We start from the raw sequence: 22,004 nt of genomic DNA, 5'->3' as shown, positions 1-22,004 counted from the left end.
TTTTTGCCCCCATTCATCATGAGCTGAACTCAAAGATCTAAGACTTTCAAAAGGCGTATTTCCTTTGCCGAGATGATCCGTCCACCTCGCAGGTGTGGCATCAGACAGCATGGGTGTGCCCTTAGGCTGGCCACAACAAAAGGTCAAGGCAAGTGATAATAAGCATCCAACAGGAATGTGTGAACAGTGTCAGGAGGTTGAAACAGTAGTGCATATTCTCACAACATGCAGGAAATTTATTCAGGAGAGACAAGAAATGATAAAGCAGTTCCAAAAAAAATAGGGCGGGTAGATGATACTTTGAAAAGTATTATGGAATATGAAGAGAGAGTGGAAGGCAGGAAATGCATACTTGTTTTGTGTTTTTTGTTGAGGGCGACTGGATTAGACAGGCGGATTTAATATGCATGAAAGCTGAGCTGAGGGTAAATAAAACCTGAAGGTGGCGGTAATGCAACTCCATGGATGCCAACTGCCGTCAAAAGTGGAAGAAGAAGAAGCGGCACTGGTGGGTCATTTGGAGGAACAACCGGCTATTAGACGGACGCTCTGGACGTTTCATAATATAACTTGTACAGGTACTATACTATACTACATTATATTGTGCTATAAATCGATGTTGATGGTTTTCGATACAAGGAATCCAAACATTTACCCGTGTTTCCTGTTTTCTGTCCTTTGTCAACACTGTTCAAGTTGACGTCGTTACTTAGCTGCTAGTGCTAGCTTAGCTAACCCAGACTCGTTCTGTATGTGTGTGTTTGGTTATATTATAAATTAACATTATTGTCTTTTCATTTGTTTTGTCTTTTAGAACAAAATAAAACCATGCTGCTTCGTAAAGTGAGCCAGTCCTCCGCGCTGTGCGGCGTTATCCTCAGGATGCCTCCCGTGCTGTCCGGGTAGGTCACGTTTAAAGCTGTTATTATTTAGCTTTTAACACATCTGTTGACGAATGTTAACATGGTTTTATTTATTTATTTTTTAAATATCCCCTATCGTCTCTTGTCCGGGTTACAGGGGTCACGCCGGGGCTGTGGTCGCTGTGCAAAACGGTCGTCGATACGCAAGCCAGGCTACACAGGTACGATCATAATGTGATATAATATTAGCCTACAATGTGACAGATATTCCCATTTAATGAGCACTTATGTCAGATATGTTTGCTTCAGTCTGTGGGGTGTCTGTTTATTGTTGTTTGTCTTAACGCAGTGGCTGGCTGACATAACACTGACTCCCCCTCCCGCTGTATGTAGGGGAAAGTTCACCAGTCACATGACTCCTAAAGGTGACACCTCAGTAGTTCAGGCAGCTGTAAGGAAGATGCCATTCATGTTGTGCTTAACACTGTTGCATTGTTCAACGCACACTTTTATTTTATCTTGTCATTTCAGCAGTTAAATATCCTTTATATTGCAGAAGTAGCGTTTGATTCTTCAGTAGCTACATTTACAATATAGTTTAGATATCTGAGGAAGGTTTAAAATCCAGTCCAGCTGTCCTTGATTTTAACCTTCCTTGGATAACTATGGCCTGGATGACTGAGAACCCTCAAACTAAATGTTTCCGCGCTTTACTAAATACACTGTTTCAGCTTATTTAGGTGTGGTAACAGATGCTCTGTAGTTGTAAGTATCATAATAGTACTTTGACACTCATTTTTAATGTCCATGACCACTTTGTTATTTAACGCTGCTTTTGTTAACCTGCGTTTATTGTCTGACGACGTCATGATCATAAAGTCATAATTTTATCAGCAGCTCGGCAATGACGTCTGGTCAACATAGCATTAATGAGCAGCAAGGAAATTTCAGATTTGTTTGTTTTCTGAAAAAGCAGAAATGGAACAAATGCGTTGTGAATTTGGCTGTTTTAAAATACAGTACAGGCGTCGGAGAGAGCAGGAGGTAATCTCACTGGGCTCCATTTCTGTAGAGAGCAGTTACAAGTAGCGCTCAGAAATAGATTTGTAGCATTGATTTGACTTGAGACTACATGTCAGGTTAAGGTACCTGTGTCAAACGCAATGCAAACAGCCCTGTAATAAGTCTTGTCATTAAGATTTATTGGATGCAGATTGGTGTCAGAGGCTATGTTGTTTTGCTGATTTGTGCAACAAGTTATTGGAAACATTTTTATGAATATGACTGTATGCACAGTACCCCTGCTGCTCGGTGACTCAGCTGACTGGATGTGCCCTTGGCGTCACCTTTCACCCATTTGGAGCTTGAACGCAGCCCTTTGAGCTTCGTACCGTTCCAGTGCTCTGGCTGGAATTGGAAAAACTTTCACTCGTGTTTGTTTTGTGGTGTCCTACCACATCTTTTGACCTGAGGGTTGTTCCCAGCCATGTTGTTGTTGTTGTTTATTTGAGCAGTGTGTGTTTTTGAATTAAAGGTTATTGAGTCTTACATTTTTCACAGAGACAGTTTCAACTCTGTGTTTTGCTCTTTCTCTTCAGGCGGTGCTGGAGAAGCCAGCAGCAGTCAGCAGTGACACTGCCACTAAAGTGGCGAAGACATCAGTTGCTGCTGTACGTTCATTCTCTAACTTTTCTTTTTATTGTTATTGTATTTGAGATCATGCTGTCCTTGTCTTATTTTTAATAAAAATGGCTTTTAAACAGTATTGGAGCAGTTAGAATTTGCCATGTTGTTAACACGTCATAAGAATGAAAGGTACCCTGTGCAGTTTTTGACCTCTTGTAGGAGCTACAAACTAAATTTCTTAATGAATGGGTCCCCGTTTAGTTTGGATTCACAAGCACACGCTCGTGGATGACACGACAGAAAGTCCTGACAGTGGATTCACAGTGTTGGCTGTACCACTTGCAGATTCCACTGATCCGCAGGTGGAAGTAGCACGCCAAAAGCAATGCGCCGACAAAGGCGGTGAAGGAGAAGACTACAAGCTAGTAAACATGGACGTGTTTCGTGGAAGAAAATGCATTGAACATGTGTTGTGCCCGAAGGATGCACAACTACAGTTAATGTAAACGTGCCTTTTGTTTGTGTTTTAAAAATGCCACAGGGTTTCTTGAACAAAAAAATGTTATTGTCTGTTTGTTTGCACAAGCTTTACTATGTTTGACTTAATTCTCTGCAGGAATCCAAATCATTTGCTGTAAACATTTTCAAGGGCCAGATCCAGACTGCCCAAGTGTTTCCCTTCCCCTCAGGTAAATCAGAGGAGATTATATCATCGATATGTTTAGAAATTTGCCAACATTTCTTTAAAAAGCTCTGTAGAACTAAAAAAGTTGTAGCGTAATTTGTTTTGTTTGTGTCGTAGCCCTGAATGAGGAGCAGGAGCAGTTTCTTCGGGAGCTTGTGGGGCCTGTCAACAAATTTTTTGAGGTAATTTCAAACCTTTATTTATTTATTTTTTTTAAATAAATGTGTCTTGCTTCATGCTCATGACCTCTCCACATCCCCCATACTCACTCCTCAACCTCCATGTTGCTGCTTTCGGTGCTTAGGAGGTGAATGATCCTGCCAAGAACGATGCCTTGGAGAAGGTAGAAGATCACACCATGCAGGGCCTGAAGGAGATGGGGGCCTTTGGCCTGCAGGTGCCAGCTGACCTTGGCGGCCTCGGCCTCTCAAACACGCAGGTACGTCTACTTGATTAGATTTATGGATATTTACGAACTTAAAATTGTATAGTTGTTAGTTAAGTCAGTCAGCTATGAAAGCTGGGGGTGCAATAAGTCTAATGTGACGACATTTTGCAGTATGCCCGGCTGGTTGAGATTGTTGGAAGTCATGACCTCGGCGTTGGCATCACTCTGGGTGCCCACCAGTCCATCGGCTTCAAGGGCATTCTGCTTTTTGGGAATCCAGCCCAGAAGGAGAAGTACCTGCCTAAGCTGGCCTCAGGTAAGAAGGCCAGCATTTGATCGTCACATGTAAATTGTAGCTCTGTATACAACAGCAAGCATACTAATTTATACAGGACAAAGTTTCTGTAATTTTGTCTGCAAATCCCAAAACCAGTGTGTTTAGGGTTGGGTTATTCTAGGAAACAAGTGGTTTGTACAGCTTGTTATTGGACCACGTCGTTGGACATGATAGTTGTTCCGAACGGTCGTACTTGAAGGCAGAGTAAAAAGCCGGCTGTCATAGGTGTGTGTGGGGCTAAAATGATTAAATATTGGGATAACGGCACACATTTTCAGACAGTCTCTCCTTAAAGACATTCATAGTGTTGCGCTCAGTTGTGAAAAGTGACAGAAACCGTTAGCTAGACAGAGTTCAAACCCGCCATACTTTCTCACCTCCACACAATCATAGTGTGAAGTTGGTTTGTTTCGGATTGTCTGTCTTTAGAAAGTGCTCCTACAGTTTCATATTCATGTACTTCTGGAACCAAGGGGAAATACAACATGTTTTCATTGTACTGAGAAGGAACATAATGTAATAAAGGAAGAATATAAAACTGCTAAATCATTTCTGTTGCGCGTGTATGTGGTGTGACTCTGCACATGTGTTTGTCCCTCCAGGTGAGCATGTAGCCGCCTTCTGCCTAACTGAACCAGCCAGCGGCTCTGACGCCGCCTCCATCAAGAGCACAGCTGTTCAGTCCCCCTGCGGACAGTACTTCACTCTTAATGGAAGCAAGATCTGGATCAGGTGAGGGCACAGTAGGGGTGTGTGTGTGTGTGTGTGTGACGGGAGGGGGTTTCTGGAGCTATTCGATCATCCGACAAGCAATTGTGATGACGCACACTGGCAGCATAAGTCCGTCTCTTACGACTTTGCGACTTCCCTGCCAGTCGGTGGCTGTCAGCCCAAAGCCTATTGGTTCTAACTTGGTTAGGCTTTGGGCTCAATAATAAGGTTCAATAATGTCCCAAACCAGTGTGTGTGTATGAGAGAGAGAGTGTTGATGTTTTGTTACTTTCACCACAAGGGGGCAGCATTATACAACTTGCCCAGTAATACAGTTTTTTTCTCTCTCTCTCTCTTTTCAGCAATGGAGGTCTGGCTGAGATCTTCACAGTGTTTGCCAAGACACCCATGAAGGATCCCAAGACTGGGGAGATGAAAGACAAGATCTCTGCCTTCATCGTGGAGAGAAGCTTTGGAGGAGTGACACAGTAAGCTGTGTAGATAACTTACTCGACGCTATTAAATTTTTTAATTGGTGTTTTTCTCGAAGAACTCCTCCCAGAAAGTTTGTAACAGGTCGACACAGGGCACGGAAGCGCTGCTTTCCGGCTGCCACACGGTTGTCCGAGCTGATCATTCTAGACAATTCTAGACGATGCTCCGCTTAGCAGAGTATACACAGTGAGTCTTTTTTGACAGAAGAGTAGAAGCCCAAAACGGACAAATGAACAAGTCAACAATGTGGGGTCTCCTGAAGCGCTTCCAGTGGCGTTAGAAGCTGCACAGGGCTACAGGTTGTTTTATTTGGGATATTTAAAATGTTTTTTTCACATCTTAAATCTAATGCCTGAATAAAAAACTAAAAATTTCAGTTGCTCTTTGAGAGGGTGGGCTTACATTATTATGCCATTATATGATCATTATATAAGTGACATAAAATGGTCTTAAAATGACAATAATATCGCCTATCGCAGTTATTCCTGGAACAATATATCGTCCAACAAAAGTAGTTAATGTGACAGGCCGAGTTCAAGAATTTGTCTGTTGTCTGTCTGTCCGGCCTGATTAAATCTCCGGGGTTTTATTGCAGTGGCCCTCCAGAGAAGAAAATGGGCATCAAGGCATCCAACACAGCCGAGGTGTATTTCGATAATGTTCGCGTGCCAGCCGACTGCCTGCTGGGCGAGGTGGGCGGAGGTTTCAAGGTGGCCATGAACATCCTGAATAACGGGCGCTTTGGCATGGCGGCCGCCCTCTCTGGCACCATGAAGGCAGTCATCACCAAAGCTGTGAGTAAACATCCTTTCCTATAACAGAGTAAAACAAGGTGAACTTTTCTCCTAGTTGAGACACTATAGCTTCCACTTACAGCTTTACGTCTCTATATGCGTTTCCTCTCTGCTGCATTGGTTTTAGTCTGTATTGTCTATGTTACATTCTTTTACTGTGGGTTTGTGGGAAATTCCCCTTCGTGTCGTTCACTAAGTTTCAGTAATGCAACAGCCTGCTGAGGTTACAGGTGCTGACAATTCAAACGTGATTGTGGTCATATTTTTGTTTTTCTCAAACATAAACATTTTGTAATTTTATTAATGGTGTTATTGAATAAGGTTTTAATAAAAAGTACTGAAATGAGAACTGTCCTAAATGTGATAATTTTAAACTCTTAATATTAAAATTGAGGATGTTGCACAATCAGCAGTTGGTGTGTGTGTGCAACACTGCAGCGGTAGACTTAATGATCTGCCTCATTTACTGAGAAGCAAAACTAAGAAAGTCAATCTGTTTGATAGTTGCATCATCAGAAATCAACCGCAGGTTGTTTTTTTTTGTTTGTTTTTCCTTTGAACACTGCAGATATGTGCCACAAATTTTCCTGTGCGATAATCAGCCCTGTCATTTTCTGTTTGCAAAGTAGTTACAAAACATTTACATTTAACTCATTTAGCTGACGCTTTTATCCAAAGCAAATTACAATTGCTATGCATGTCAGAGGTCGCATGCCACCGGAGCAACTAGGGGTTAAGTATGATGCAATGACCAAGTGTGTTTTTTGTTTTTTTTAAGATTTCAACACTAGTGACTGTTTGAGAAGGTGTCAAAATTAGGGATCAGTTAGTAATGTGTTAGTGTAACTAAAAATGCAAACTCATATTACAATACTTTCTGTACTATGAGTAAAATATTATTAATAGAGGTGATAATTGGTGCACAGACATTCAGTGCCAATCCGTGCTAATGTTGACTTTGTTTTAATCTATAAAATAATAAATTTCCCACAGCTGTAGGAGATGGATTCAGGTTGCTTGTCTTCGCGCAGTAAAAAATGGCTTTAGACCATTCAATGAAAATGTTACTTTGCAAGTCTCCCTTAAAAAATAAGTAAATATGTAATTATGACGATATCTAAATATAAAATATATAAAAGTACACTGAACAAAATTATAAAAGCAATACTTTCGTTTTTGCTCCCATTCATCATGAGCTGAAGTCAAAGATATAAAGGTGCTTTCAGACCAAAAGCGAAGCGAGCGTTCGGGGCGGTGAGTTTACATACAAAGTCAATGCAAACACGCGTTGAGCCGTGATTTCCTGTCGGGCGGCGCGAAGGGGGTGGGGCCATGTAAGCCAAGGCGAAGCGAAGGAATTCGCATGACGCTGAGTCGCGATAGCCTATCAACGTTGAGACTGTCCGTACGTCACAGACAGCTTCAGAGCGTTGTGTGGAGAGGGCCAGGCAGAGCGGGCGATTGAAAATCTGCAGGCCGGCTGAGAGCTGCTAAACTTGGGGGAGAGGAGCAGGGAGCAGCGCTCCAGCTTTCGGACAAATAAACACCCGTGGTCGGACTGGGTTTTCCTCTGACAACTACGCCGTTTGACCGAGGGAGGAGCTCGGAGTAAACTGCTTTTATAGGATTAAAACGTTGCTTTATCTTGACTGGAGCTTCTCAGCAGCTAGCTTCCGTGCACATCCGGTTCCAGAGTTGTTGTTGTTAGTGTCAAATGACGCTACTTCATATTTATATAAGAACTGGACATTGCTGGGAGAAAAGAAAGCGAGGAGGTTGAACTACCTTGTGAGTTAAGAAAACATGTGTATGTAACTTTATTCCAGCTATCATTGTACTTTACTGTGACCAAATTAGCTTAGCCTAACCCTGATTGATCCAAACTCCATTCAGAAAACGAAGTGAACAAGAAGTTGTTGTCTTGCTGACAGACCTGACAAAGCATGAATTCATATGTTTTACAAATCTGCATCATGTTGTAGTTATTTCGGCATCAGTTTGATCCGTTTATTGCTATTTAATCACAGAAAAATATTTACTTTGTGTTCATACAGCTGTAGTAATAGCGAGTTGTGTTTATTAACGTTATTGCGTTAAAATCGGCTTCTCGCGTTGTGTGTGTGAACAGTTGCAGCGAATGTACTCATGTGAGGAAAGTGTGGCGAGGTGAAAATTCGCATTTATTCTGAATGCGGCATAAGACTTTATCTATGTACACAAAAGGCCTATTTCTCTCAAATATTGTTCATAAATCAGTCAAAATCTGTGTTAGTGAGCACTTCTCATTTGCCGAGATAATCCATCCACCTCACAAGTGTCTCATCAAGGTGCTGATCACACAGATCTAACACAGATTTTGACAGATTTGTGAACTATATTTGAGAGAAATAGGCCTTTTGTGTACATGGATAAAGTCTTATGCCGCATTCAGACCAAACGCGAATTTTACATAGAGAAAGTCTTAGGTCTTTGGGTTCAGCTCATGATGAATGGGGGCAAAAAACAAAAGTGTTAAAAGTTCAGTATATTAATTACAATACACAACAGTAAATACAGATGGCATAATAAAGTAAGGTGTAGCAGAGTACATAAAGTGGAAGCAAAAGGTGAGGCGTTGTGCTACTGAAAAGGACAGAAAGTAGGAGTGATGGAGAATGAGGGAGGTAGTGAAACCAACATCATGAAACTTAAATATGTTCTATTTACAATCATGTAAAACAAAGAAAAGAATGAATTTTCATCCATATGAATTATAATAAGCACATATCCCAGAAATTGCTGTGGATAAAAGTTACTTTTAATTTGCTGTTTGTGCAATTCTACTGACGAGACACAGATAAGTGGAGATCTATGTAGTTTCTACATAGTTTGAAAAAGTTAAGATGGGGGAAATCCCTGTCCTTGATATTTGATATTGATTCCATTGATATTTTTAGAGGTGGGTAGGAGACGCCCATGTATTGGAGACACAGTCTGTGTGGTCCAAAGTCCTTTTTAGGCAAGTCATGGCACTGGGCCGCCATCTTGGCAACGCCTCTGGGCAGCTATTTCGGACGAACAAGACAAGGCTCCTATATAAATGAATGGGGTGAGAGCCAGAACTGCACTTACACAGGTCACCGGGACATAAAAACTACATGAATAGAATCAGCATTAAAATCTGATAAAGTTTGACAACTTTGCCCCAAAATAAGGTATAACGAGCGTTTTTCACAACGGTTATACTTCTGCTACGCGTGCGTCACCCCTTCCGTGCTGCACAGTAGAAGTAACACAGACCCTTATGTCGGTGAGACCACACGATTGGCTGTTAAAAGCAGACGATTGGCTTTCTAGCGGGAGGGACAGGATAACCACCATCTTTACCGTTACGGGCTTTCCCCATAGACTTGTATTGAGGATGTGATTGAGAGGCGTGTCTCTTCTAAATTGTCTCTGTGTGGTCTCATGTGCTAAGAGGAGTGATGCATTTAGATGAGAGAAATGCAACGTGATATATATATATTTTTTTTCGGCATGAAGGTAGAAACTACATAGCTCTCCACTTATTTATACCGCAGCACTTTGATACTTTGGTTGCTTTCACATCAGTTGTTTATTTTCAGCAGTCTTGACAAACTTCCTCTTTTTGCACAAAAACTAGGCAGCAGTAATGTTTCAATAGGACTCTCGAAAAAGCCTGCTAACTGAAGCTGCAGTTAGCTAGTTAGCTCAGTTAGCCGTGCAGCTGACTCTGAGCACCCCCCACTCCCGAGATCTGTGCGGCCAGGGGTGGAAAAACAGAAAATATTTTCAAATATGCGTCCTAGTCACAGCTGCTCTAAATCGACACACACCGCGTTGTAAAACTGAATTTCACTGAGACTGCAGGGGTGCCACGTTGCAAACAATACCGATTCTTACATTATGTTGCTTTAACCTTGTCTGATGTTGTTACAATATACAGCCTGTAACTTTGAATTAAGGTGTGGTTGTGACTGTCGTGTTCTTCTTTTCATCAGGTGGATCATGCGGCCAATAGAACCCAGTTTGGCAACAAGATCCACAACTACGGAACCATCCAGGAGAAGATAGCTCGCATGACAATGATGCAATATGTCACTGAGGTCAGACGACTTAAAAGTGAACTTTCTACCTGTACCACAGTCTTATGCACAATTATCTCAGTTTGACACTGAGATGTGTAATGCTGTTTCTGATTGATTCTGCGGCATCTAAACAAATACTGCCAGTATCCAACATCCACTTTTAGAGACTAGTAGGTAAAGAAGTAGATCTTTTATGTTGCTTTCCTGCCTAACAGCTCCCCTTTTTTTATTGTGCCTATCAAGCATTTCTTGAGCACAAACTCTCAACAGATTAAACTGCTTTTTACACTTTGCATTATTGTTTACTGGTGCTGAAAGTTCCTGCAAATGTATACGTTACTTCCTCTGTGTCTTCTTGCAGTCGATGGCCTACATGATCAGCAGCAACATGGACAGTGGAGCAACTGAATTCCAGATAGAAGCTGCCATCAGCAAAATCTTTGCCTCTGTAAGAGTTCAAATAACATACATTATTTAAACATGCAAACCACATGCCTGTGCAGGACTGCCTCTTACACAAGCTGTTATTGCAGTCAGGGAGCCTTTTAGAAAATATTGCATTCTTTTGTTTCTACGTTTCTTCTTTGGATGTAGGGCTGGGCGATAAAACAATAACGATCAATAACAATATAATGTTCAATAAATGTTTGCTTTAACTATCTATAAGATATTTATTTTGTTGAGGAAAAGGGACTGAAAAAAGATCTTATCATAATTGTTTTGAATGTTCGACCTCAGATTTGTTAAGTGGTCCACTGTGTTTGTTCTGACCATGAAGAATAGTTAAAAAACACATTTAACCATCAGGTTTCTTCAACTTTCACTCAGGAGCAAAAATCAGCCTTTAAACTTGAAAGAAATAATGATTTGTCATTTATCACAATAATTATTGATATCGAATGGTATGAATTTTTTTTATTAATCTTAATACCTTGTTTAGCCATATCGTCCAGCCCTAATGAAGTGTATTTACTTGCTACTCCCAAGTTGGTGTTCTGGGAAACAGAACACCTCTTTCATAATATTGATGATGTTCCTTATTCTGTGGAAAACTGATGACACGGCTGGTAGATTGAGGAAGTAGACGTCTCATCTGCCGAATTAAGATGAACTTTGTTTATTTTGCAAAGCAAAAGCTCACTTGCATCCATGTGTTTGTTCAAAATTGTGACAGGAAGCAGCGTGGACTGTGACTGACGAGTGTATTCAGGTCATGGGCGGCATGGGTTTCATGAAGGTGAGTGCACAGTCCACATCCTGGTTCGTACAAATCCAGGGACCACAGAGAAAGCCGCATGTGATAAATAGATTCAAACTGTTTGTTTTATCACCTGCTAGAATTTTTTCTTTAAAAGTGTTTTTGTTTTTAAGCACGTCATAGACCCTGGAAAACAGATACTGCCATATACAGCACAAAGTTTTAAAAATACAAGTACAACGGGTTAATAAAACAACTGGTTTACAATGTAAATGAGCAATATTAGATTTGTTTTATGAGGCTAGCTATAAGCAGCAAATCTGTGCCCTATTTCTAGTAACTAGGAACTTTTTAGGAACTTAACTTGAGTTTCAACTGGAGGGAACCAGGTAAAAATTGTCTGCCCCATACTTCGTGGCCCCCAATAAAGTACTTCCTTTGGGTACTGAAATCCCGTGTTTGCTGCAGTCACGCAGGAACTATTTTAGGAGCTCAAAAACTTGTCCTGAGTCTAAAAAGTTGCTGGGCTTTGCTCCCTGGTGCTAAAAAAGTCCCTTCTCTGGGAATAGAATAGCCAACCACAATAACCACACCAGGGTCTAATAGTTCCTCGGTCAAACAGGTTGTTTTCACTTCAGGTTCTTTTCCAGAAACTATCTTAGAAACTTAGGAACTCAACATGAAGTCTGCTGCAACTTGGGTACAGCATTCATATGCGCACTCAGCAAGCACTATATGCCAGAAATATCAATATTGGGACCGGGGATTTACTTTTATGGAGTAATTTTTGATTGGCCTTTTAAAGTGAGTAACAATCGAGCGAACACGTAAACCAGAGAAACAAAACTTAACTCCAGTTAAACACAAACAATGTAGATGTGTGGAAAACTGCATGTCAAACAAAGCAGCAGTCTATTAATGGCGTATGTTATCAATCTATTTGCCTAGTCTTGATTGTTCTTCAGGTGTGGTGTAAAGAAGACCTTAGTTCCTGGTACTGTTTATTGAAAAAGTAAAGGGTTTTCCTGTTTTACTACCTCACTCCGTGCGTGCACTGGATATTAGCACAATGCTAATCCTCTGTTTGCCGTCACCACTGACTAGAACTCATCATATTTACTGAACAGCTCTCTGATCAGCCCTGCACGGATCAGTAGAAACCTTTGTTTTTAATTTAGTCATCTCATTGGCGATGATATGCTCAGACAGCAAGAGCAAGAGTAATATAAGCTTCAAACAGCCACTACACTTATTGGTTTTGCTCTGGCAACGCCTTTGTTTCTCAGAACTTGCGTACGTTATCGCCACTGTGGCAAAGAGACACGTAGCTGCTTCATGTGAGACGCTCAGAAAACACTGAGACCCATGTCGATGTTGGTTTCCTTAGGTAAAAAAAAAAACTACCACAAAGTTATTCAAGAATATACCGGTACAAGCTAGCTGAAGATACGTGGGCGGCTTGAAGCTGTGTAAACAATAATATTGCTATGCTTAAAATAAACCAGGCTACACAGTAGGTCACCTGTCTGACAATGGTGTTGATTTGCCACACACTCATTACAGTGGAAAGCTTGACTTGTCATGGAACACTTGAAAAGCAGAGGAGGCAAATTCACAAGCATTTACATTATATTTGAAGGGCAATTTAGTTTAGCAACACTTAAAATCTCAGAAATTCCCCCAGAGTTGACTAAAAAGAACATTTACGCTTCACAAAATAAACTTTATTATATGTTGTTACGCTGTATTGATACTGATATTGTATTGCAGATGTTCTCTTAATTTTGTCCACTTCTGCAAGTTGTGAAATTAGTGCTTGGTTATGAGCTGAGGGGTTGGGGGGGACACTGATACAACACACGTGAAGTCCCCTCACATTTTGTGTATTTTGAGTCACGGTTTCATTTCTCCAAGTCAGAAGTGTGTTCCCTGTACATTTTCAATTCTGCTCCTCTGTGCAGCCTGAAATATGATCAGTGACTTTCACATGCAGAATTCAAAAGTGCAGAAATGAAGTGTCTCTATTCCTGTTTGCAGCTGGTGTTTTCAGTACCTTATTTTAACTTGTGTCAAAATGTCTTTCTATGTGTAAAATATGATAAATAACACATCTCTGTGCCCCATGTTGGTTACTCAGTACGGTAAAAATAAAAATGTACCTAAGATTTCAGACTGATATCAAGAGTGAATTTTAGAATATATGCAGATTATTACAGCGTTAGGATTTATTTGAAGAAGCCTGTGCTCCTTTACTGTAAAGTTGAAGGTCATAATCTTTCTGTATCTGTTTCTGCAGGACTGTGGAGTTGAGAAAGTGCTGAGGGACCTGAGAATATTCCGAATTTTCGAGGGCACCAACGACATCCTGAGGCTCTTTGTGGCCCTCAATGGCTTCCAGGTGAAATAAGACAAGATGCTCTTTTCATCAAAATGATAGCTCTGTTGTATTTTCTTTTGCTGACTCTGTTGCGGTGATCTGATAAAGACTGTGTGGAAAAGTACAGACGCTCTGTAGAGAGGAAGTGATTTCTGCTTGCTTGAGCTGAAACTCCTACTAGTGTTTCCTTTGTATTTTGTATTAGACTCTGTGACATCTTGTAGGTTTAAGAAGCAACTTCCTTATAGTTATTTTAAACCCAGCATCTGTGTCGAGCCTGTGTTTTGCACCACTCGGAGGAGAGGAAGTGCCGCGTCATTAGAATGGGATGCTGCTGTATTACTGCACACTTCTCAAGCCTACTAGGTGTTACAGGTGTTAGGGAAAGAGTGTTACAGGTAATTACGGAGAAGAGTGCGCTTATTTCCGTTATTGTCCGTTCGGAAATTCCCTTTTGTGTCTTTGGCAACTGTCAGACAAATACAACCACAACTAAAGAATTACATTTAACAGCAGAGTGCTCGACAACCACATCACCAACAAACAAGAATTAAGTGCAACAAAATGCAAGTGCCACCCCCCAACATTGTATCACAGGGATTTCTTTAACAGTTAAACTGGAAGATATGAAGGATCAAAGTGCGCTCTGTACCTCCATCCTCACGCTAACAACTCATTCACCATACAGAGCGTGTAATACATGAAGAGGGTGACACAGGAGTGGAGTTTCCACAAAAATACTGCTGTCCCGTCCAAATCCCATGACAGCAGAGGTGGGGCCGAGTCATTGTTTTACAAAACACAAGTCTCAAGTCTTAGCACTAGAGGCCTAAGTGAAGACTGGTTGTGACAAGCAGTCAAGTCTCAAGTCCTAAACTTTGAGTTTCCAGTCCTAAGCAAGCCATAATGTGCTCTTCACCAAATTTAATACCATTTTATATTCTTAACAATAGTTAAAAAATGGAGGGGGGAAAAAACGCTTATAAAGCTCTTAACCTCCTAAAGAAAAAAGGCAGAGGTGCAGTTTCACTCAACAAATGTCGTATAACTTCATGAATTGAAAAGTGTTTATGTAGGGCTGCTCCATTATGGCAAAAATCCTAATCACAATTATTTTGGTCAATGTTGAGATCATGATTATTTAACACGATTACTCATTGACTTAGGAAAAATCATTAATTTATTGAACTGTTAAAATTGAATGCTTTGTTTGTAAAAGTGATTATATGCATTAGGCTACACAAAACTCCCAAATAACCCATGAAATAAGAAACGGCATGCAGCACAATAATCGTTTTATGTTAAGTTACTTGTTTTTATAATCGGTGGAAGCCAAAATCTTAACCGATTTAAAATTTCATTAATTGCACATCCCCATGTTGATGCGCTGCATAGTTTGTTTTTTATATTATGAATTGAATTTGAATTGAAATTTTGAACATGCAAGAGAAAGTATAAAAAAATAAAACCGTGTTTAAAAACATAAGGGAGAAAAACAACAGATGAGCAGCAAACAAAAGTACCCTTCTTTCCTGTGTTAACATACTTCTGTCACATGTGTGAAAAGGAGTAGGAAGAAGTAGAACTTATGTACTCCCACACATTTATTTCTTCCTTCAGTTAACAGTTTTTATATTTGTGTGTGTGTATTTTGTTTATGTACACAGTATTAAAGTGACCACTGATAAGTATTTATTTATCTAACCTCGATTATGTACTTATTCAAACGGCAAAATATAAAAACAAACAAAAAAACATAAACAAAGGAGCACTCCTACTTTTACTACAGTGCTTCTCGATACCTCTTGAAAGTAATTTCTGTGTGCATTTTTTTTGAAAAGGAATATGTTTGGTCATTGCTTTGGGTTCTCATTTAGTTTATTCCACACTTTAACTCCGCAAATAAACATTATCTTTTCCTTGTTGTTCTAAATCTATTAGTCTTAAAATTTACCCTTCCCCTAATTTTATTGAGAGGGTATCAAGTCAGTTCAACTCAACTCAAAAGGCTCAAATCCAAGTGAAGTCACGAGTCATTTGTGGATAAAGTCTTTAGTCGATTTCTTTTGATTTTGTCAAGTCGACTCTAAAGTCATCGTATTTGACTCTAGTCCACACGTCTGCATAAAGGCCTTTTCACACGGGAAGAGACACTGCCTGCGTGGTCGCCTGGCCCTGCGGGGTCGCTCTGCACTTCTCATGTGAACAGACACCGAGACGAGCGCTCCGCGAGTAAACGGAAGGCGGTCAATAGATAGTAACCATGGCAATGGCTTCTGTGCGCCACTGTATTCCTTCATAGCCTAGCTAAAAGTAAAACTATAAGTAACGTTAGTTGTTAGGCTATATTATTCATATAGCTGATAAATCTGGTCATGCAAACGCCCTCTGGTTAAAGTCCCGGTAACTTTTCAATGAACACTTACTATATTTCAGGGAAGTCACAGACGGCGAGGATCACTCTCTCATCCATCTTCTTTTTGTGCTGCGTGTCACGTAGGCTACAAAAAGTTCAAGTGAATTTAACTTTGGCAGGGGCGGGCGTGTGCGTGAGACGAGCACGACCGCGGCAGTTTCACGGGAACACGCCCACTTGTCGCAACGCCATGTCAGCCTCTATGATACATGGCTGAGGACGGCCCGACTTTCCTCGTCACTCGGGACTCAGTTTCATACTGTGCTGTTACTGACAAACCAGACATATTAACAATCTTACTATGTTTGTTCTTATTAACACATGACAGAATAAAATAGAACATAATATAATGCAATACAGAAATCTCATGTGAATATGGTTTTTAAGAAGAAGCCCTCGTCACTGATAAATCATGCATTTCCTTCTCCGCTTCACTCCAGAACGCTGGAAACCAACTGAAGACCTTGCAGAAGGCCTTGAAGAACCCCCTTGGCAATGCCGGGATGCTCGCTGGAGAAATCACCAAGAGAGCTAAAAGGTTGTATCACCCTCACATACCCACAGGCTCTTTCTGTCACTTCCTGTCTGGGGGAGAGGAAGTGCTTAACCACTATAGCAGAAGGTGGGAGACAGGGACTCCCGTTGCACAATACGATGCGATAAGCATTAGATCCATCCTTCAATTTGTCCACTTTGCAGTTGCAACTGACATCCGAGCACAAATTACTCATTTGTCTACAATATCTGATAAGAGTTTTTTGTCTGCCTATGGATAAACACACAAAAATAAATAAATAAAATGAGATATCTTACATCTGGGCTTTACACACACACACACACTTTCCTGCACTGTACTTCCCTTTAAAGTGATTACAAACTGCCTGCAGCAGTTCAGTTGGTGCTTTCAGACCGGCTCTATTTGTGTGCTGTTGCAGACAAAAGGCTCGTCTTACGGTCACTCGGATGCAGCTCATCTGTCTGTATCCACTTTGTCCTCCCCACATCTCCAACACAGCCGTTTAACGTGTCGTTGCTCAAAGCACCGGACACCCAAACAGCTGGAATTTACTCCTAAGCTGTCAGAAACAAACCTTTTTTTAGATATACCTATAATAAATACTAAATGTTTATTTCTTAAGGAAATTCTTAATTTCATCGGTTTTGGAAAACTCAACTGACATGAAATGATAAACGCTAACAACAGAATTGTTAAAGTGAAATGTTGGTTCTTAAGAGCGAAACATCTGTAATGAGCGTGCGACATGCCGTCAGCTCAGGACGTCCCTGTAGCTGTGGACACTGGCTGCATAATGGCAGAACAGACACATCAGATGTGTTGCTGCTTTCACCACACTTCCTCAGCAGCCATGTTGATGTAACAGCTGTCTTCTTCTTTGCAGAAAGGCGGGTTTGGGCACAGGTCTGACACTGCAGGGAACTGTACACCCCGAGCTGGCGCAGAGCGGTGAACTGGTGTGTGGAACCTTTTTTTCTTTATGTGTGTGATACATTTTCCATTTTGTGCATTTATTTAAGTACTTGTACTGAGAGAGTGGGTGTCCAAGTTACCATATGACGGAACTTTTTTTATTTTGCAAATGGATTTTTCTGCTTTCTCTTCAGTTTTCATTTCACCTATTTCTCATTCCGGCAGTTGTGTGGGTTTTCTTATTTCTAGACCATTAAAGCCATCGAACAGTTTGGAGCAGTGATTGAGGAGCTGCTGATCAAACATGGCAAGAAGATCATCGGTGAGTGTGTGTGTGTGTGTGTGTGTGAGAGCGGGACATAGAGAAATCCTGTGGGTAATATTTTGTTGTTGTGGTTAGAGTTGGAGTCATTTCAGGTGCGATTTGCTTTTTTTTAGAATTCTAGAAAAATAATAATTTGGTTCTGGAGGAAGAATTAGGATTCTTTCACAGTCGTGGTACAACATCTAAAGGTGTGGGCTTTGGGGCCAATATATCCTCTTATCACTTGTTATGTTTGTTTTGTGATGGTGTAATACGTTTGAGTCAACTGAACAAGCAGGTTGCCTGTTGCAGATGAACAGTTTGTCCTGAAGAGAGTGGCCGACAGCGCTATTGACCTCTACGGCATGGTGGTCGTCCTGTCCAGGTATGCAAACACTCAAGCACGTCAAGGCTCTCTCTTTGTGAGCTGTTTGGTTTACCGACCAACTGTCTCTCTCTGTCTCAGTTTGACTCTTTCATCCTCTCTCTTGCAACACTTTCTCTTTGGTCTGCTTTTATTCCACATACATACTCCTACACAGCCTTAAGTGACATTTGTGTGTGTTTTTCCTCTCTGCAGGGCTTCACGCTCTCTGAGTCAGGGCTCATCCTCAGCTCAGCATGAGAAGATACTGTGTGAGACCTGGTGTATGGAGGTAAGGTCAACGTCAAACCCACAAACACAGTTGAAAACAAATGTCTGTGTGATGAGATTGTGTCGTGTATTTAAGGTAAATGTAAAAAAAAAAAAAAAAAAAAAGTATAAAGCTACATCATGTACTTATATCCTGTTTGAGGGTGTTTCAGCTGTTTGCTCAACATCAATATTAGTACTTTATGGTTGTAAATTGAGGTACCATTATTTGTTAGTAGGATGGACAAATAGCTTGCCAATTTTCGGGTGGCTGGGTGTAAGTGGGAGGGAAAGACATCAAATACCACATGATTTTTTCCAAAAAGATAATATATTTATATTGGTGTAATTGTGCTCTATACATCATTCTATTTACACAGAAGGAAGATTCAGGTAGAAAATAAATTATAATGTGGAAATGGTTGCCAGACATATAATACATTGTTCACTGTTCTGGGAGGTAGAGTTGTATTCAACAACTTTGTGCTACGTACAAAATACGGCGGAACAACTTTGTTAGCAGGCTGTGAAGTTAAAATCCTGAATTGTGAAGGAAAAGTTAAGCTTATTCGCTTTCTTGGTGAGAGTAAGATTGTCTAACACATTCCCATCTGCCAAATAAAGCTAGTATTAACTGAATGCTATGAATGAAGCTCCCAGCACCTCTAAAGCCCACTAATCAACACATTATATCTCGTTTATATGGATTAATCAAATGAGATGTGTGTTTATTAGTGAGCTTTAGAGGCGCAGGTAGCCTGGATAGAGAGAGAGAAATCATGCATTTAGGAATGAAATTCCTACACTATCAGTTCATGTTGAGTGCAGCTGTCACTTTGCCAAAAAGTCAAGCTCAAACAAATTCAAATTAACATGACCCAACCCATGTGGTGTAGTCCTAAACTAGATTGAGGAATTAATGCTTTTCAGTTGCCTCAACTGGGTGACAAGTTAATGCAATTTACAATGTCCGTAAACAGATTCACCTTGTCCATACCTTTTCCATTTAGTCTTGAATCTAAAATGCTTTTCTCACGTTCTACTTCTTAAATGGTTTGAGGTCATGAATATCTGCCTGCCGCGGTGATTTAACTTCTGTTTTTTTGGAGGATTTTATTCCACACCGCTGACGTCTCACAACTTACTGCCCAACATCTCTGCTGCCGAAGGCTCTTGATGAGTAGTTTTGAGATGTAGCAGGTACATTTGTAAACTTCAGGTAATCTAACTTGATTAACCCTTCATCCCTCAGGCGCATGAGAGGATAATGCATGACATCAAGTCTCTGCGCTCCAGTGAGTCCAGACGGCTGTTCAAGAACCTGCGAGCCATCTCTGCAGCCGTGGTGGAGAACGGAACAGTGGTGGCTCCTCATCCTCTGGGTTTCTAAACACGCTTGTATCTTTATGGATCTTTATGTCTGTTTTTTTCCACACTTATGCATCTCTAACCAGCGCCATGTATGCCAAGTATTCCCACAATTTATCAACTTTTGTTATTGCCACAATTGCTCCATCATACATCTGTGCCCTTTTTATCTGCTTTGTGTAATTAAGCTTCTGTGTACTGAGTTGCACTTACAACTGAGGGCTGAATGATTTCTTGTTTTTATACAGAAATTACAATGTGATACAAAGCAGTTGTTTTTTTTTTTTTCAGGTACTTATTTATTAAATTCTGACTCACAACCTCTAGATTTTGGTGCTGGAAGTCTCACTGTGAGCTGGAGGTTTAATCTACCGGGGGGAAAATGATTAAAATTGTTCAGTAGGCAAGAAAAATCACATTATTTCTACAAATCATTCAGCCCTACTACCACCTGCATCTAATCGATTGTGTGCACGGAGCTTTTAAGTTTACTTTATTTCAGCCTTTGTAGCTTTCCTGCGGTTGAATCTAGTGAAACGTGAAGTTATGGTGTGATTTTGGTGTTGAAGGGAAAATGTGTCAATGCAACTTTGAGGCCAGTGGAACAGGAAGCTCATCTGTTTAAAGGGGTTTAAGTTATACACAAAGGTATTGTAAAAGAGAATTCAAATGTATATAACGATGTGCATGTTCATAAGCTCACTCTGAGCTCATGACAGAGACAGTGTCAGGAGCAAAACCTTTTGCCTTAGAAACCGGTCCACAGATGCCGTTTGTAGTTCCTCACATGCAGCTTACACGTGTATTTTTAAACAAGTGCAGGTCAACTTCACTCTAAGCTCTTTAAAGGGCGTCGCATTAACTTCCAAAGTGCAAGTGTTTATTTTCTTAGCTGAAAGTCGCAGACGTCATTAACTATAATTGTAGAAAGTTAAACACCACTCTGCATACCTGGAGTTTAGAAATTTTAAGAAATCATTTCTTGTACAATAAATGCACCTAATCTGCTGTTATCAAAGTGTGTTAACGCATTCCTAAAACTTAAATTAGGTCTGTACATTCTTGCCTTCCCATTAACTTGTACCGTGTAGAAACAATGCTGCTGTTAAGTCAGTAATCTGTTATCTGAACAGTTAATGTGCAGTGTGGCTGATTCTGAAACAGATATGATCACATGCCTTCAAAGAAATCACATGTTATCTATCTAAAAATACCTCTAATGATGCCAGATGATTGTCCCACCTTGTTTGATCAGTGTTTGTGCGGAGCTACTGTGACCTTTTTTGGTTTTACAGCGCATGTACTGATTGGGATTAATAAAGTATCTGTCTGTTTGTCTATCCATGTATCTGTCTTGGCTTTCACCAGTGAGAGTTATGAATGTCTATATTAGTTTAATATGTATTTATGTAATATGTGTTATGCTGATCATTTTCATCATTAAATTAATATTAAATATATCTTTTTTTAGGCCTCTGCCTGGGTAAAACTCAGTAAAAAGCAATTAAATATTTAAGCTCAGCAAAAAAATAAAAATAAAAAATCCCATCGAAACAATATTTCCCCACTGCCAATCTCCCTTCCTACTTCTGTTGTGCTCACAGCAGTTAACAACTCTACTTTCACTTCTGCTGCCCATGATCTTGCAGGGCAAAAGCTCTGTACAGGAATACCAGTAAATGCTATGGCGGCTGCTGGTGCATTCAAACAGGAACCCCTTCCTGCACTCATATACACACTGAGTTGACACAGTGCTGTGGGTGCGAGACTGAGCGAAGATGAGGGTTGTGCCAGTGCTTCACAAGCCCTGTGGTTAAAACATGAATTCCCCAGGCATGGTTTCGCTCCATCTGACTAAAAACTAACTAGTGAGCTCAGCAGCAAAAGCTTGAGGCATTCCCCACGCATTATATAGGCTTAATTTCCTCTTTTTTAGTAGTGGTTAATATTAAAGGAAAGGAAAAGTCAGCTTTTCTTTGAGAAAGTTGAGATTTTTCAGGCCAAATCTCCATTAGGGGACTTTAGCTCAGAATTGTGTAAAACTTAAGATAATTTGCCTTTGAAGGGATAATTTAACATTTTGGGAAGTCTGTTGCTTTATTGCAGAGAGTTAGATCAGAAGATGGATAACGGTGTCCATTAAATGTGAAGCTTTAGCCAGGATACGGTTAACTTGGCTTAACATAAAGATTGGGAATAAGATAACAGCTAGCTAAAGCTCACCAATTAACACATTATATCTGTTGTTTACGCCATATGAAAAGCACAATGTAAAAATGACAATTTGTGAG

The 22,004-nt window shown here is 40.5% G+C and overlaps 1 protein-coding gene across 1 annotated transcript; it reads left to right on the top strand.

Moving 5' to 3' along the window:
- Positions 1-436: 436 nt before the first annotated feature.
- Positions 437-21,059, top strand: acadvl (acyl-CoA dehydrogenase very long chain). Its single transcript, XM_038730656.1, has 21 exons — positions 437-578; positions 815-902; positions 1,021-1,084; positions 2,462-2,533; positions 3,106-3,178; positions 3,292-3,356; positions 3,479-3,613; positions 3,734-3,878; positions 4,502-4,631; positions 4,973-5,098; positions 5,701-5,899; positions 9,901-10,005; positions 10,349-10,435; positions 11,162-11,224; positions 13,482-13,583; positions 16,419-16,516; positions 17,379-17,451; positions 17,657-17,729; positions 18,024-18,096; positions 18,292-18,367; positions 19,598-21,059. The coding sequence occupies exons 1-21, from the start codon at positions 452-454 to the stop codon at positions 19,733-19,735; spliced, it is 2,112 nt and encodes a 703-aa protein (XP_038586584.1). The 5' UTR covers positions 437-451; the 3' UTR covers positions 19,736-21,059.
- Positions 21,060-22,004: the final 945 nt, after the last annotated feature.

The sequence above is a fragment of the Micropterus salmoides genome, unplaced genomic scaffold, assembly GCF_014851395.1.
Source record: "Micropterus salmoides isolate LMB-PRFRI ecotype aquatic unplaced genomic scaffold, ASM1485139v1 Ms_hic_scaffold_2, whole genome shotgun sequence".
NCBI classification, from domain to species: Eukaryota; Metazoa; Chordata; class Actinopteri; order Centrarchiformes; family Centrarchidae; genus Micropterus; species Micropterus salmoides.
This window is presented reverse-complemented; position numbering and strand designations above follow the sequence as displayed.